General features: G+C 38.9%; 1 protein-coding gene across 2 annotated transcripts in view; it reads right to left on the minus strand.

Annotated features, from left to right (window-relative positions):
• Nucleotides 1-9099: 9099 nt before the first annotated feature.
• The window catches only part of STK11IP (serine/threonine kinase 11 interacting protein), a 35727-nt gene continuing 27450 nt past the window's right edge, over nucleotides 9100-17376 (minus strand). For both annotated transcript variants that reach the window (XM_026665608.2, XM_087950434.1), the window contains 9 exons: nucleotides 17198-17348; nucleotides 15103-15543; nucleotides 13965-14077; nucleotides 13781-13878; nucleotides 12939-13117; nucleotides 12003-12087; nucleotides 11744-11829; nucleotides 10274-10503; nucleotides 9100-9973 (listed from right to left, as the gene is read on the minus strand). In XM_026665608.2, the coding sequence (XP_026521393.2) occupies nucleotides 9833-9973; nucleotides 10274-10503; nucleotides 11744-11829; nucleotides 12003-12087; nucleotides 12939-13117; nucleotides 13781-13878; nucleotides 13965-14077; nucleotides 15103-15543; nucleotides 17198-17348 (1524 nt within the window). In that variant the 3' untranslated portion in view covers nucleotides 9100-9832. The remainder of the gene's footprint in view (nucleotides 9974-10273; nucleotides 10504-11743; nucleotides 11830-12002; nucleotides 12088-12938; nucleotides 13118-13780; nucleotides 13879-13964; nucleotides 14078-15102; nucleotides 15544-17197; nucleotides 17349-17376) is intronic.

The following is a 17376-nucleotide window of genomic DNA, read 5'->3' on the forward strand; positions in this document are numbered from 1 at the left end:
GGGGGCCACGCGGCGCAGGGCAATATGCCACGCCCAGCGATTTTTTTTCAGGGGCGGGCCGGATTGGACAGACCAACGGGCCGGATGTGGCCCGCGGGCCGTAGTTTGCCCACCCCTGGTATAGGCCCACCCAAGTCTGAATAACACAAAACTATCGATGTCTGTCTCATAGTTCAGTTGCAATGCTTTTTTAAAAAAATCCCTTGCAAGCAAGAAGAATCTCAGCAGTTTAACAGTCGTAGAATCATAAAATATAAAAGATGAAAAGCAATTTGGGGATCGTTTGGTCAAATCCCTTGAGATTTAGAGATGCCTTTGAGATGTATCATTTGCAACACGGCCAAGATATAGACATACACCTGCACCAAAGGAAAATCCACCCTCTGGAAACAATCTACAGTATTGCATTCTTGAATACAAGCGGTCCTTGACTTATCATAATTGAGCCTGGAATTATGGTCATAAATTGTGCCAGACTACACATGACTAACCCAATTTTACAATTATTTTACAAAGCAAACATCATGGTCATTAAATGAAGGCAGCTGTTATTAAATGAATTAAGGTAATTAAGAAAACCTATTATATCCCAACAGGCATTTTTTTGCCAGAAACTGGAACTGATGCCAGTTTCTGGTAAGAAATAAATTGCGGTCATGTGGGATGGTGTCAGAACTTTGAATCTGGGTCATCAGTATCCTTGGGCAGGTCTGTCATAACTCTGAATAGTCACTAAGTGACTGATCACAACTCAAGAACTATCTGTAGCTCTTATAATTAGGAAATTCTTCCTGATCGCTGATCAAAATCCGCTTCCTTATGATGTATCTCATTGTTTTTTATCTTTGGGCTACAAATTTGCTTTCTTTCTACATGATAATCCTTCAGATACTTGAAGACAGCCATCATGTCTTCCTGCTCCCTTTTCTAGGCTAAATGTACTTATCCCTCCAACTGTTCCGCATACATGTTTCTTTTCAGGCTTTAGTCATTCTCCACTGGTCATGCTATTTTTTAAAAAGTCTCCTAAAACGCATTGACTAGAATTGAATACAGTAGACTTCCAGCTGGGTGCTGCGTTGATGCGGAGCTGAGGAGCGGATCGCTGCTCTGAAAGGATCCAATTTTCGCTGTTTAGTGGCTTCCAGGAGCGTGTTGGACCTCGGAGGGGTACACAGATGAAATGCGAAGACCTGGAGATCTCGGGGAGGTGCCACGATCCCGGAGATTACAAGAGAATCCCCCGAAAACCAGCAGCAGAAGAGGGAGATTATACAGATCGGAACCATAGACGTGGCAGCCCAGCAGTTTAAAGAAGGAAGGAAGCAAAAAGTGGAGAACAGCAAATTGAGTAGTGGAAAGGTGAACTTAAAGAAGATTTCCAGAATACTGATTTATACTACAAAGGAAAATTAAAAATTGAAAGTCCAAACCGAACAGTGCAGCGAAGCGGCAGAAATATCAGAAGGAGTACTAACTAAAGAAACGGCAGTAATTTGTGCTGATTAATGGAGCGCTAAAAATGGAGGAGCTGAAGGGTGAGACAACACCATTTACTTTTACTGTGGGAGTTGAAAAGAGGGTTGTATAACTATATTTTTTGGTGTTTGACGTTTGAGAACTGTGGGAAGAAAGAGAGAGTGACAGTGACGTGTCCAAGTGAGACAGAGAGATCGGAAGAACAGCTGAGAATAAAAACTTGAAAAGAGAACAATTGACACTTTGAAAGATTTAAGGAAAGGATTGAGGAAAGAAATCTTATAATTGCAATATTTGTCTGATAACTGTGATAAAGAAAAAAGGAAGAAATAAGATAACTAAGATTTATAAGTGGAACTAGAATTGTGTGGAGAAAAAGAATAAAGGAGCAAGAAGAAGAAGAAGCCAAAACAGAAAGGAGAAACGAAACAGTGGAAGTGACTGTGCAAATTTAAAGAGGACATTTTGAACTTGAACTAAGAACTGTAATAAGGTATTTATCAAAAAAGAAAAAGAAGAAGGAGAAGGAGGAGAAGGAGAAGGAGAAGAAAAGAAGAAGAAGAAGAAGAAGAAGAAGAAGAAGAAGAAGAAGAAGAAGAAGAAGAAGAAGAAGAAGAAGAAGAAGAAGAAGAAGAAGAAGAAGAAGAAGAAGAAGAAGAAGAAGAAGAAGAAGAAGAAGAAGAAGAAGAAGATCATCCATGGATATCATTCAACTGGTCAAACATAGATGTAACTAAATAATATTGATAAAAATAATCTTAATAGAAATATATGTGTTAGAATATTGAGTTACGAATACTGGTTAATAATTTTTGAATAACTGGACAATTGAAAGTGTGTTGTATAAATATAGAACTCAGACCTTTAAATAATAATCATATAGTAAGAAATTGAGGTATTTTTATTCTGAGGTAAGCATATAATTAAGAACTCTTAAAAATAGATTAATTGATATTTATATATAGATAAGAATTTAATTACTTTAATGAATTGGCTGCTTTAAATTAATTAATTAAGCATATAAGACTGTTGATTTTGTGAGTAAATATATCTGTATTTGATTAATATTGAATTCTCTTAAGTATTGTAATAGTTGAATAAGTTCAATAAGAAAAAATAGAAATAAGAGCTGATTGTGATTTTCCATAATAGAATTTTGGTAATTAATAATATAATAATATATGTATTAATATTACTATTGAACTGAAAAGGAGAGGAAAATAGTGCTCTACTAGGGATAGTTGATGGTAGATTGGAAAGAGCTGCTACAGATAGTTAAAATGGCGACAACATCAATTACAAATGTAAAATCAGGAAAGAAAACTACAACAACGACATCTTCACCTATGGGGCAGAGACCTATAGATGCAATGCAATTGGCAGAAAAAACTAGCTCAGCTCAAAGCCTGCAGACAGTACAGGCAACGCTCACTATGATGCAGGAAATGATGGCAAAAACCCACGAATTGATAGCGAGGAACCATGAAGATATGAAAACAGAGATGAGAACTGAAATAGGACAAGTGAAGAATGAAATACAAAATTTGAATAGTAAGATTGGAAAGATGCAGGAAAAAGTGATAAAAAATGAACAGAAATTAAATTTAGTAGAGGCAAGAACGGAGATGGTGGAGAAGTAATTAGAGGATTCAGAACAAAATTGGAAAGTACTCTACTGCGAACTCCGGGATTCGATGGTACACATGGAATTAGAGAAGGCATCATTTCATCTTAGGTTCCAAAATGTGTTGGAAGACAAAAAGGAAGATTTATGTGCAATTATGACGAATCTGATAGTGGCGGCTTTACAGAAACCCAAACTGGAAATTGAAAATGATGTAGACGAGGTCTACAGAGTATATACACACTATGCGAGGAGACATAGACTACCCCGAGAGGTTCATATTCGATTTGCCAGGAAGATAACACGAGACCTGCTCTATAGTAAGACCAGAGATGAACCACTTGTATACAAAGATCATGAAGTGGTTACACTGAAACAAATACCCAGGAGAGTCAGAGAGCAGAGAAGGGGCTACCAATTTCTATCAACTCAGCTTATTAGAAATGGTATTCCATTTAGGTGGCTCACCCCAGAGGGGCTTTTAGTTTCGTGGCAGGACAAAAAATACAAAATTGATACAATTGAAAAAGCACAGGAATTTCGTGAACGACCTAAATACAAGAAGCCAAGAGCACAACTCTCCGGAGACAAAGAATCTGATTCACACTCTGAACCCCAAAATCTTAGAGAAGAAGGGGAAGGCATCAGACTAAGAAAAAGAGAGCCTAGAACAAGGAATGAAACGAGAAATGCCTCACACAGTCAGTGACACTGATAGAGAAATCACTTTATTTTCAGTCAATATCAATGGTTTAAATTTATCATCAAAAAGAAAACAGATATTTGAAAAACTCAAAAAACAAAACTCTGACATAACTTGTATCCAAGAAGTGCATATTCCAGACAATCAAGCAGACCTCTTAGAGAATATAAATTTGGGTAAAATGTACTCAGCACTTGCAAACAAAAAAAAGGGGGTGTATTGTAGTATATGTAAAGGATTGGTTGCAACATAAACAAATATACAGCGATCAAGAAGGGAGAATGCTCTTTATAGAAATAAATGTAAATCAGAAAAAGATGTTATTAGTCACAAGATATGACCCGAATACAAACCAAAAAGACTTTTAGAATAGGCTTCACCATAAGATAATAGAATTTGAGTATGCTAATGTATGCATTGTAGGGGACTATAATGCAGTCCCAGACAAAGATAAAGATTATAGAACTTCCAAAAAAAAAAAAAAAGGAAAGGAGAATACTCCGTCTTTTAATAATATGGTAAGAGAACTTAACTTGAAAGATGTGTGGAGAGAATTAAATCCAAATGAAAAAATATATACCTTTTTTTTGAACTCCTACCAGTCTTGGTCCAGAATAGATCAGATATGGATGGACCCTGGGTTAATGGAGAATATTGAAAGGATCGAGATTTTACCAAATCTATGGGCTGACCATAATCCCATTCAAATTAAATGGAAAGGAAAGAGAAAAATTGGAAGATGGACATTTAACAATACCATATTAAGAGATAAAGTTTTACTCACAGAAAATCACAAGGCAGTCCACAAAAATAGTAATTCACGAAGAAAATCTGAAGTAAGGTTAAATTTCGTCGAGGGTCGGGGCCGCTTCCACTCGAACTAACTCGTCCTGCAGCTCATCTGACAGGCCGTCCTGGAAGGCATCTGAGAGGAACAGCCTGAGATTAATCAGGAGGAAGGCATATCGGAGCAGCCCCTGATAGGGAGTAAAGAGGAAGAGTGTTGGCTCGATCCTAAGCAGCGTCGTAGGGAGAAACGTGAGCAGCAACGTAGGAGGCGTGGGAGGGTCAGAGAGTGAGCTGAGTCATTTAGCCACACCCCACGGGATAAAAGTGGGTGTGTTTTCTCCTGAAACTTTGTACGGGACAAAGTTTAACCTTACTTCAGATTTTCTTCGTGAATGACTATTTTTGGGGACTGCCTTGTGATTTTCTGTGAGTAAAACTTTATCAGTTCGGACTTGGCAGGCAGGACATGTGGGAATGCCAAGAATATTATCAGTTCCAAAGAATTAACTCTGTGAAGTCTGAGCCAGCTTGCCTGCCTGTGTTGGTGTGAGTTTGAACTCTTTCATAATTTGGGAAAGAGGAAAGGCGAGACAGAACATATATATATATATATGTTGATTTGCCTGTTTTAAATGTATGTCAAATAAATGTTTTTTTCTAGAATAAAAAAATTATAAAAATTAAAAAAAAAAGAATTGAATACAGTATTCTAGGCATGATCCAATCAGTGCCCAGGATCAATGGTTTCATCTGATCATGACTATACTTAGTCCAGGACTTAATCCTGACTATGACTTAGTCCAGGCCACATTTTTTCAGCTTCCATACTGGAATCTCATGAGGGACTTCGTTGTACTTTTGCCAGTCAAATTATACCATGTCCATCACATTCCCATGATGAACTAAATTGATAATTCTATCAAAAAAACAAAAAAGAGATTAGGTGGATTTGATATAATGTGAAAAACCCCTGCCAAGCAATATTTTTTCTTCTCCCAAAACCCTCCTAAGTCAATTGCTGAATAATCTGTTCCAGACTATTGCCCGGTATCCATTTCAAGTTCATTGGTCCATAATTACATTTTTTGCTTTTTGTTTTTGCTTTATTTTGGTGCCTTTGAGTCAGTTCATGGTGACTGCCTGAACTTGTCCCTGCAGTTATTTTGGTAAGACTTTTAAAGTGGTTTTCCCTTGTCTCTTTCCTATGGCTAAGAGAATGACTGGCCCCAAATTAACCATCTGGCATTGTGCCAAAGGCAGGACTAGAACTCATGGTCTCTTGCTTTCTGGCTCAAAGCTCTTAAACACTATGCTATTTTTTCCTTTAAGGTCCAAACAACAGTTGCCTTTCTCCATTCCTTTAACATTATGCTCATCGCCCACAATTTTTAAAAAAAACCCACAGAAAAGAGCTCCAGGATCTCAGCCGTAACCTTTTTCAAAACACTCAGGTATAATTGGTGTGGTCCTGAAGGTGTCAGTTACTCATACTATAGTAACCAGGTATTTCCTAATTTTGTTGGCTGTTGTTTATATCTCTTCTGTTTACATCCAGTTAATCATAGTAGATAGAAATGAAGTTGAAACTGAGGAGCACCCCCATCTCTCTGCCTCCTAATACCATCCTACCATCTTCCCCAAGGGTCCAGCCTGTTAGGGATAACATGGATACCTAACTTAGTTTGGGTAAAATAATATATATAGACTATGATTGTGTGTGTCACTTTAAATGCAGACCATGTATTTTGGGTGCGGTTGTAAAATCACCATAAGAGGGAGCAAGAGAGCTCACTGTTTGCTGGCTTTTACTGGATTGCTGACAATGATGGATTGATGGTGATAACTGCGTGTTTTCCCTGCTATTTCTGAATTTGATTTTCTTCATATCTCTACTGCAAAAAGAGATATATTACTGGACTGATTATTTGTAAGTTTACTGACCTCTTTTTCGACACTGGACTTTGCTAATGGATAATCCCCGGACAGACTGAACTAAGTGTATGATATATGGACTGTTTGACTATGCTATAACTCTTACTGGAATAAAAACTATTTAACTGGCACAGTGTATCTGATTTACTGAGTGTAAGCTACAACAACGTTTATCTCACATATCTGCCTGCCTGCCTGACTACCGTTGCACGTTCTGCTAGGGTGTATATCCCTAACACAGCCCTTCTATTTTTTCCCCTTCTCTCACTAATAATGTAATGCAGTTTTAAGTTGGTTTTGAGGTTAATTTTTTTGTGCTTTAAGGTTTCTTTCTACAAACATTTGCTACAAAATGGCATATTTGCTTGGTGATTTCAGCCATCCCTCTTATTTTTATTTATGCCACTTTTATTATTTCTAAAAATAAGGCAGCAAACATATCTAATACTAACTCTTAGCTCAGTTGAGAAGCTCCATATGCAGAGGTGATATTCAGCAGGTTCTGACCAGTTCTGGAAAAGCAGTAGCGGAAATTTTGAGTAGTTCGGAGAACCGGCAAATACCACCTCTGACTGGCCCTGCCCCCAGCTATTCTCTGCCTCCCGAGTCCCAGCTGATTGGTTGGGTCTTCGTTGCCCTGCACAGGAGAATGGAGCTGGAAAGCAGGTTAGTGGGGTAGGGAGGGAATGGAGATTTTACAGTATCCTTCCCCCACCAGTGGAGACGGAATGGGGACTTTGCAGTATCTTTCCCTTGGAGTGGGGTGGGAATGGAGATTTTACAGTATCCTTCCCCTGCCACACCCACCAAGCCATGCCCATAGAACTGGTAGTAAAAAAAATTTGAATCCCACCACTGCCCATATGCATCCACTATGCCTTAAGTTACTGGGTTTTTTTAAATTTCACATTATGAGATTGTACTTCCAGGATCTTACGTTATTTCTGTCATCTTCAAACCCAAGATGATGTGGTCATTTCCTTTCACAGTTCCCAAACTAGCCCTTCCCTATTGGATAGGATCAGATCTAGAAGAGTCGATCGTATCCTCTCTACTTCAACCTTCTGGAAAATGAAGCAGTAAAAAGGGCCGCTAAGTAATGTTGGAAACCTTGTAGTCTTAGATGAACTCATTGTCTAACCAAAGTGAGATCTCTCATTATTACTATGTAAGCTCTTCCATGAAAGTCCTGCAATCTGTCCCAGAGCAGCATTAGCTAGAAGTTCTACCTGTTTTAGTATTCTAGAGCAGGGGTCCCCAACCCCCGTGCCATGGCCCACTATGAGGCTGCAGCCTATTTGGAACCAGGCCGCACGATGGTGGGCAAGTCGCGCATACCAGCTCGACTTCCATGAACAGTAGGCTGGGGTGCACTTCAACTTGTACGAGTCAAGCTGTGCACGCACCGGCCAACCATTTGTGCAGCCCAATTCCCCTCTGCTCCTCCACTGGCCAGGCTGCCAAGACACAAAGGTTGGGAATCGTTATTCTAGAGTATGCAGCAATACCATTGTTGGTTTTGCCCCTCTGTATCCTAACCCAAATGCTCTCAACTGGAGCCTGACATTAAATTCCTGGATCTCCATTCTCTACATCTAGGTGGACTTTTCATATAAACCGATTTCTTTCCTTTTGTCTGCCTTATTCTTCAGAATAAATTATATCCATGAATCCTTGCACATTTCACACTAGTTTTAGCAAAGCCTACGATTCTGCAAATACAAGGTTTATAAAGAAGTATTTAAAAATTGTCAATCTTGCTGCCATATCCTCCACTTAGTTCCCTATAATGCAATAGCACTTAGACTTATACATTTCACAGTGCTCTACACCCCTCTCTAAGCGGTTTACAGAGTCAATATATTGCCCCCAACAATCTGGGTCTTCATTTTAGCAGCCTTTGAAAGATGGAAGGCTGAGACAACCTTGAGGCAGTGAGACTCGAACTGTTGGCAGCCAGCAGTCAGCAGAATTATCCTGCAATACTGCATTCTAACCACTATGCCACATCAGTTGGTGTTCTGATTATTATTAAACAGACCTTTTAAAACTTTTACCAAGACTTAGAGATGGCACTACATGTGTAATCTCTTACATAAACATTAGAAGAAATGTAGCAACATTGTTTCCCAAATCTAAAGCCAGTTATTCCCACATGTCTGTGAAGAGCACAGCTGGTAGCCAGGGTTTTTTCAGCTAAATACAAGCAGCCTTCAGTTAACAATTCCTCATTTAATAATTGTTAGCAGTTACAGTAGTGATGAAAAAAACAACAACTATGACATGAGATCTTCATGGGGCTGTAAAGCAAAAGAAAGCAGAAATAAAATCATACGTACTTGGTTTCACTTAATGACCAAATTTCTGGTCTCTCTTGTGAAAAATGAGAAATCCTATCCACTATTAACAATAACATGTAAGTTTGTCTGACAACTAATTTCTTCCCTCTTGCCCTTCTCCCCCAGTTTTCTACTTGCTGGCCTTTTTTATGGCACCAGTATCTTCTCAAAATTCAGATATGGCTACTAGCTCCAAAATGTTCACGCAAATAATCTCAGGAAAAAGCAAACAGTTCATAAAAAGCACTTTTATTTAACACCACATATAAAAGTTTACACTTAAAATTTATCTTTGTTCTGTCCAGGGAAGGTGATGACTTCCAGTGACTTTTCCCCTGAGTGCACATATATCTCTGCATGCCCAGAGACCAAAAATATGCAAAAATTCTCAGAATCCCCATTCCAATGACCCATAACCCAGAAAACGGTTCTTTCAGCACAGGCAGCATGGATTGCAGTCTAAATTCTAAACCAGTCTGGATAATGAGTTCTGCAAAATGAAGCCAAAATAGTCAGAAAGTTTTACAGATTTGCAGTGAGGGTTCCCAGGCTCATGTTTCTGATCCATCACAACCCAGTTCTATGCACAATCCCAAACAATCCAATTCCTTTGTGTAACTTCCACCACAATCTCCAGCAGTTGCTAACCAGCCAAAAGTGACAAGTGCAGGAATAGTCTTGAAGTAACTCTGGAATCTTTTAGTACAATAGAAAATATTCTGCCAGATTGGCCCGACTCATCTCTTAGTGCATAGGATAAGACCCATGCACAGTCAACTGAAGGCATTTTTATACATCCCAGGATCTTTGATATGAAGAAAGGATGGATGTCAGTTGCAGGTTCCAAAACTTCTAATGGCAGCAAAATTTAAAATTGTTATGAGCCACAAATACTGAAAGGTGACCCAAGAACCACCCGTCTTAATCCCAAAGGAAAAGTAAAGTTGTAGTTGAGAGTCCTTCAATTCACTCCAGCACTTCTAGTACCGTCTTACGGAGAGCAATTGAGAACATCTCTTCCCAGGGCACACGTAGCCATTCTACCAATTCAGCTAGCAAGTCAGGACATTCTGTGCGCAAATGCCAAGTGCTTTCCACCTTTAAGACCTGCAAAAGGAAAGGTGGTGTTCAATTTACCAGGAACAGCCTCCATACTGACCGCAGTTAACAGGTCTCCGTTGGGAGGAAAGCTATATTTCTAGATACAAGTTCCACTGCAAACTCAAATGGAGCTAAATTTCCCCAAGACCAGAGGCATATTTTGTCTCAAGCACAGTAAAAAAGACATGTAGAATTAAAGATAAATTAACCCTGCAACAATGCTCATGTTATCTTGACAACCCATTTTAATGGTACCCACACTTTAATATCCTAGAAGGAAACCTCACACATCTTTTTTTTTTTTACCTCATCATAAAGTTGCAGCTTTACATCACAAGGGAAGAACCGGTAAAGTACCACACCACTAATGCTGCTGATTGGCTCATTTGCTTTCAGCAGGATGCAGTCCTTGGGTTGTTTCTCAACATCACTGCTTGAGCCAGAGGAAGGCTGGACCTGTTGCTGATGATGATCTTCTTCCACCAGGAACATATTACTACGAGTACTCAGCAATGTCACAGGAAATGCAGAAGATCCTGGGATAAAAGAGTTGCTTGGGCCACTTATAAAAGTTCAGTGTACAAGATTGTGCTATATTTTTGTTACAGTTGAAAAAACAATGGATGAGTGTCCGTCATGGAGGCACTGATACACCCCAACACGCTAGAAATTGGAAAAATAGCTAAATACTATGAAGTTTTAAATTCCCAAGGAATATTAAAAACAAAACAAGAATTCAGGGACCAAGGGCTGAACATAGATTGGTGGCTGTACCTCCAGTTAAAAACAAGGTATAAAAAAGATTAAGAGGAATACAGAATAGAAGTAAAGTCAAATCAATTAGATAAACTTACAAATGAAAAATTAATTTCTAAAATGTATAATTACCTATTAGAGTTTGAGATGGCTGAGGAACTGGTGAAGGGCCCGATGATAGCATGGGCAAGAAATGTAGGACATAACATTGATTTGGAGGATTGGGAAAGAATTTGGAAAAATAATTATCTGATAACGAAATCGGCGGTATATAAAGAGAATCAATATAAAATGTGTTATCAGTGGTATCTAGCTCCTTCGAGATTGGCCAACATGTACCCCAATCTAACCCCAATTTGCTGGAAATGCAAACAGACACCGGGCACCTTCTTCCACGTATGGTGGCTTTTCCCAAAAATTAAGAAATATGGGGTAAAAATATAAACATGGATAAAAGAAATTACGACTTTTCAATTAGAATTTAAAGCAGAAATTTTTCTACTAGGGATAATAAAAGGTGACTATGCAAAAGAGATAAAATATTTAACCTTGCATATAATTACCGCAGCGAGACTAGCCCTTGCACAGTGTTGGAAAGGAGACCTTATGCCAACAGAGAGCTTAATAATCCAAAAAAAAAATCTACGATAGTGCTGAAGTGGACAAACTTACTCTAAAATTAAAAGGAAAGGAAGACTCAAAGTATTATACAGTCTGGGAAAACTGGTACAAATGGATAAACAATAGAAACCAGCAAGTAAATGAATAAGGAATAGTGTAAAGAAGTTAGTGTATGAGTAATAACCAGAAATATGAAAGAAGTATTAGAATAATGTGTGATATATAAGCACCGTCAAATTGATTTGTAATGTGTGCAGTGTATTTTGTATTTATCTTTTTTAATGTTTAATAAAGTTTGGTTTTTAATTTAAAAGAAAACAGGGGGGAAAGAAAAAGAAAGAAAAAACAATAGAAGGAACACACACAAACACACACACACACACTCTGCAATCTTCATACCTTGAATGAGGTATGTCAGTAAGTAGAAGAATGGTCTGGTTGAGCCACTTGCAGCTTCTCTTGCAAGATCCTTATCAATCAGTGGCCTACGGCATAGGTACAAATAATTAGCAATACATCTAGTATGGTCACCTTCACTTACCATCCCTTGCCTTGATTAGCCTCTTGTAGAAATTGAACTTCCTACCACTACATCTCTCAGGCATGCCACATCAACTCCAAGCTTACTTACACAGTTTAAACGCCACAAGCTTCTTACCATAATGGGTGCTGTGAGTTCATTTCTACCATAGTGACGTCTGGGATTTTACTCCTGCTTTTTGTCGGCAATTCTTCTATGAGGTCTGCATGAAGACATTAAAAGAAACCTTGATAACGTAAGGTGAATCTTTCAGCAAAAAGGTATCAGGACTAGACTGTTGCCTCTGAATTTTAACAGTCTGTAGATGTCTACTGATACTAGTGCTTAGCAATACAGGTTTGTCCTCAGCTTAGAACAGATGGGACTGGATTCATAATCTCCGAGAAAAGCATTCGTTAAATGAGACACCCAAGTGACTGCTTTGCTCAACTACTGCAGTCCTGGCCCTCCCGGTAGCAGCCATTAAAATGATCTCCTGAGTCCTTAAGCAGATGGAGCGAAAGAACTGACTGCCAAGTTCAGCTCCCCTTTGTATGCAGAAGAGGACTGCTCCAGCGGTCATTGAAGGAACAGAGGTCGCATCTTCAGGATCTGAACCCTGTTTCTCCACTGCACAAAAGGAGGTCAATTCTCCTCCGTGCACAGAAGGGAACTGCTCTGGTCGGCTGCAAGAATGGAGCTTGGATCTTCAGGATCTAAGCTCTGTTTCTGCACTCTGGTATAGTTCAACTCTCCTTGGTAGGAAGCTCTTTCAGCCAGCCCCAGAGATAAAAGGAAGTCCTTTCAGCAGAGAGCACAGCTTGCAATCTTCCCTGCTGGCTTCCCCACTGATTTTCTAGGGAAGCTTGCAGATAACAATCACATGATCACAGGTGTTTGGCAATTGGTTGTAAGTGCTGTAAAGCACCCTTTCCGAGGCTGTTGTAACTTCGAATGGTTGTAAACACCTGGGTGTAAGTTGAGTAGCATGCATACTATCTTCAGACGGGTATTTTTGGCTGACAATCAAACAAAAAACTTAGATCGTGAACATAGCCCAATATCTTTCCTTACATGTCAAACATTGGAGAAATCTTCTGCAGTGGTTCTGGTTGCGAAGCAGCAGCGTATAGGAGACAGAGGGATTCACAAACTCCACATGCAAGCTTTGATGACATAACCCCACCTCTAAGCAAGAGAGGTCAGACAGGAAGTGACAGTCTCCCTTCTTCAGCCAATCTGATGGTTGTCCCCTGGCAGATGAACCAAATAGCATGTCATTATATAGCAAGGTAATGTCTACTCTACTAGGAAAAAAAATAGAGGATGCTTATTTGGCAAATGATAGCAGTGAGAAAGATTAATTGCATTTTTATCAGTTTGGGAGAACATATGCTTCTGCAACAAACCACTATATAAACGAACTCCTTGTTCTCCCGTCCAAGGTATGTTAAGTGGTGATCAAACTCATAATTTTCTTAGTATGCAGTTTCCTCCTCAAAAAGGCTCAACTGGCATATATAACAAATCTTCAATTTTAATATTTTTTTGACAGGCTTTTTGCTATGCTTAAATATTAATGTGTTAGGTTTACTGCACTGGAATTTTATCTTGTTTTGAAGACTGTTCTTAAGAATGGAATAGAAACTAAAAGGGAGAGAGGAGAGACAGCTCAGTGATATAGTAACCGTTTGTATGAATAAAAATCCCAGTTCAGCTGCTAGCATCTCCTGCTGAAAGATCTCAGAAACCAAGCGATGGAAAAGTTCTCTTCCCCACAATTACAGTATCTGATTCTGTATAACAGAGATACAGACAGACTGATTAGTTTTAAGACTGGTAGCTATAGAATTGTCAACTACCTTCAAAACAAACTTCTAAGTGTACAGATATGGCCCTAAAAGAGCACTACTCACCTTATCTCTCCGGTTATCTCCAACACATGAAGTTGGACATCGGAAGCCACCAAGAGGGCCAGGAACTCCCCAGGCCGCCCATTTTTCACGACTGCTACCTAGAAGGAGCATGCTAAAATAATTATATCACAATAATTCCAGGTGTGCTCCCAAAAGCAACTTTATGGAAAATTGCTTTTCATACCTTGAGAAAACATTTGAACTCTTCAGCCTTCTCAAAGACTTCCATATCTAAATAAAGTTTTAGCCTATGGTCCACAGAGAATAAGTCTCGCATGCCTAACATACTGTTGGTTGCTAAAAAAAGAAAATATTAAGAATTAATAAATTGGTTTCAATGAGTTGAGTGGTCAATAGTATCATTTAAGCTGACATAGGGCTTTTATGCAACTCCAGAAGCGGAATTTTCCAAGCTGCCACACTGAATTGTGGTCACTTGGAAAATGGCAGCTGCTTTCAGAATCACATTGCACATCCTCATGATAAAACAACCCATTCTGCTTCTCTAATGCTCACACCACCTTAGGAAAGCAAAACAGGTCGCTTTCTTGTGCAATGCAATTTGTGAAGTGGCCACCATTTTCCACACACAAGGCAGATGGATTTGGTTTTTGTGACAAATTCAAACATGCAATTTTCATTCACACTTTTTTTTAATGTAGACTCTTTTTAAAAGTACGAAAATTGCTCCCAGGATGCTTCTGGGGCCATAGATAGCCTATCTAGCATTGTTAAGTGACTCCTACCAACACACTGCAATCAATCAATCAATCTCCAACCATCATTTTTGTTTGTAGCAATCTGAGAATGATGCAAATATTCACTCAGACAATAGATATTTAAACAAAACCACATATATGCCCTTGGATAGAAACAGGAAGAAAATGTTGGTGTTTCAGAGTTGTAAAGGGCTGCAGGCATGCCTGTTTTTTATTTTTTGCTGTTTTAACCTGCTTTTATCACTGCCAATTTGTATACTATTATTAAAATTTTTAGCAATGCTTTATACCCTATACTGAACAAACCTAATGGGTGCATTCTAAATACAGTAACAATTGAAAATCATCAAAGGCTTTTAAAATAATAGCCATATAGTGCTTTAACTACCAGCAGATGGTGCTCTTGTTTTACTGATGATAACCATATGTTTACACAGGAATAAAATGTCTAGGTTGCTTGGAGGGAAATAATTTAACATGTGGATTAAACTGGATCCGAGTAGAGGATTTTGCTATGGTTTCCCATGGCTGTCGCTTTCCTGTGATTCCACAGACTTATACCACACCAAGGCCCATATTAGATGTTAGTAGGTAGCTACTCACGGGGACTAAGGTTCCAGTGCTCCTCATGCTCTGAGCTCAGGGACAGCTGGGAAGGGGTGTGACCACAGGAAGGACCATAATGGTAGCTTCCCATCAAGCTTCCTCCATTGGTATCTGTGTGGCTGAGGGAGGAATATCGACTCTTGGAGCTCAAATCCTTTCTGGAAGCTTCTACTCCTCCTTCAGAACTGCGAGAACTGGAATGGCCTGCGCTACCATGATCATTACTAAGTTCTTGAATCTGGGTGCTGGAACTGGTTCCTGTTTCAGAATGATTGTCATCACCAATGTAAAATTTTCCGGACTCTGCCTCTTGTTGGCTTTCATTGAAGCAATCCTGAGAAAACACTAGAGCATTCGAATGCCTCTCACATGGTATGATTACCACATGATCACTAGAGCAACCAGGGCAGATAATGGTCTCACTGGAAGCAGCAATATCTGAAGAGACAGGAAAACCATTCCTTTGCATCACATACTTAGTCCAATAAATCAAATATCAGGTTCTTTCCCAAGTCCTCATTCCCCAACCAATCGAAAAAACCAGCCACCCAGCACATTCTGCACTGTTCTTTAATCTCTAGCCAATTATCTCAAGTGTTTTATTGAGTTTCCACTTTAGCTTTTTACATACAATCCTGAACAAAGAACATTTTTCTCAGTAATCGAATAGAATGTCAGAGTATTTTCCTTCTAAAAGAAATCCACTTAAATATTGATGCAAATATATACAGTATATCAAATAATGCAATGTTTTACCTTAGATAGATAAGCATAAAACCAAACAAAAATCATGTTCTTATATTTTGCTACATTTATTCCCTTTTTTCTCTAGGAGCTCAAGGTAACTTATTTTGGATCCTTCCTTCCTTCCTTCCTTCCTTCCTTCCTTCCTTCCTTCCTTCCTTCCTTCCTTCCTTCCTTCCTTCCTTCCTTCCCTCCCTCCCTCCCTCCCTCCCTCCCTGTAAATTGATTTAGAATGAATGACAGTGGAATTAAGGTAGCTGAGAGCAGACCTGGGACCTGAGCTTGGTCACCCCAATCTTGGTCCAATACTTCATATGTTGAAATTCCACTGTGATGTATTCATAACAGAATACAGAATAGGGCACTAAAAAGCTAAAATGTGGCCTAATATAGGATAACTCAAAAGTTCCAGTTCTGTAGGGGATCTAAAAAATACAGTAGCAAACAAATATTAATGAGAAACCAGCCCAACTAATTTCAGATCGAAATTAAGACTTGTACATGGCTCTTGTTATCTGTCCGATCGCTAGCCTCACAATACAGTTTCCATTAAAAAATTAATTTTGACTGTAAATAAGTTAAAACTTGGCATATCGCACAGCAAAGCACCAGCTTAATTTTATTTCCAAAAATTAATCTTGGGTCAAATGGGCTTCATATGCTTTCTTGGAAAATAAGGATGGGTAGCAACAACTCTCGTTGGTTTACAGTATGTCTGTTTCCCTAGATTTCTATACACAGAAGACTAATTATTTTCTAATATTTCATTTGTAATATGTAAAGTGAAAGCAGAACATGACTCTCAAGAACACCATGAGAGCCAAGCAAATAAACAAAGGAATTACTGAAGAAATCAATCCAGAGTTTTCATTAGAGAAAAAAATGACCAGATTTAAATTATCCCACTTCAGACACTTTATGAGAAGACCTGGCTCTCTGGAAAAGGCTCTAATGCTAGGAAAAATGGAGGGAAAGAGAAGACAAGCAGCAGCACAGTAAATAGACTCTGTTATGGTGGCCATGGGTCTACGTAGCACTGCAAGATACAAAATACCAAGTAAGGGACAGATCACCATGGAGAAAATCTAAGCGGTTGCTAAGGGCCAACAATGACCTGATGACACAATCAAATCAATTTTCCCAGAAAAGATAAGCAGGGATATGGGTGATATAATATTTTGTTTCATAATCCACAACACATGCTCAAAATTCTAAGGGAGCTCTCTAGGCTTAAAAGGTTGGTGACTGTTGCCATCAGTCACGGACCTCTCACTCTATTATTCCAACAGCAACAGAGAGGAATTATGTTGTAAGATAAAAAGATATTAGCGTAAACCATACACCATACCTTGCTCAGACAAGGCTGTACTCTCTTTTGTAGAGACCTGGAACCCAAGGAATTCTTGTTTGCATTTTAGACATTGGAGCTTTGGACCTTCTGCCAATCTTCTGTTCTTCCTATTTTTCTCCAGAGTAGGTGCCAGCACTCTGAGTAAATCCTAGAAAGATCAGTAAGACTTGAATAAG

The sequence above is a fragment of the Notechis scutatus genome, chromosome 1, assembly GCF_049901735.1.
Source record: "Notechis scutatus isolate UNSWTSFEM ecotype Mainland chromosome 1, rNotScu1.2, whole genome shotgun sequence".
In the NCBI taxonomy this organism is placed as follows: Eukaryota; Metazoa; Chordata; class Lepidosauria; order Squamata; family Elapidae; genus Notechis; species Notechis scutatus.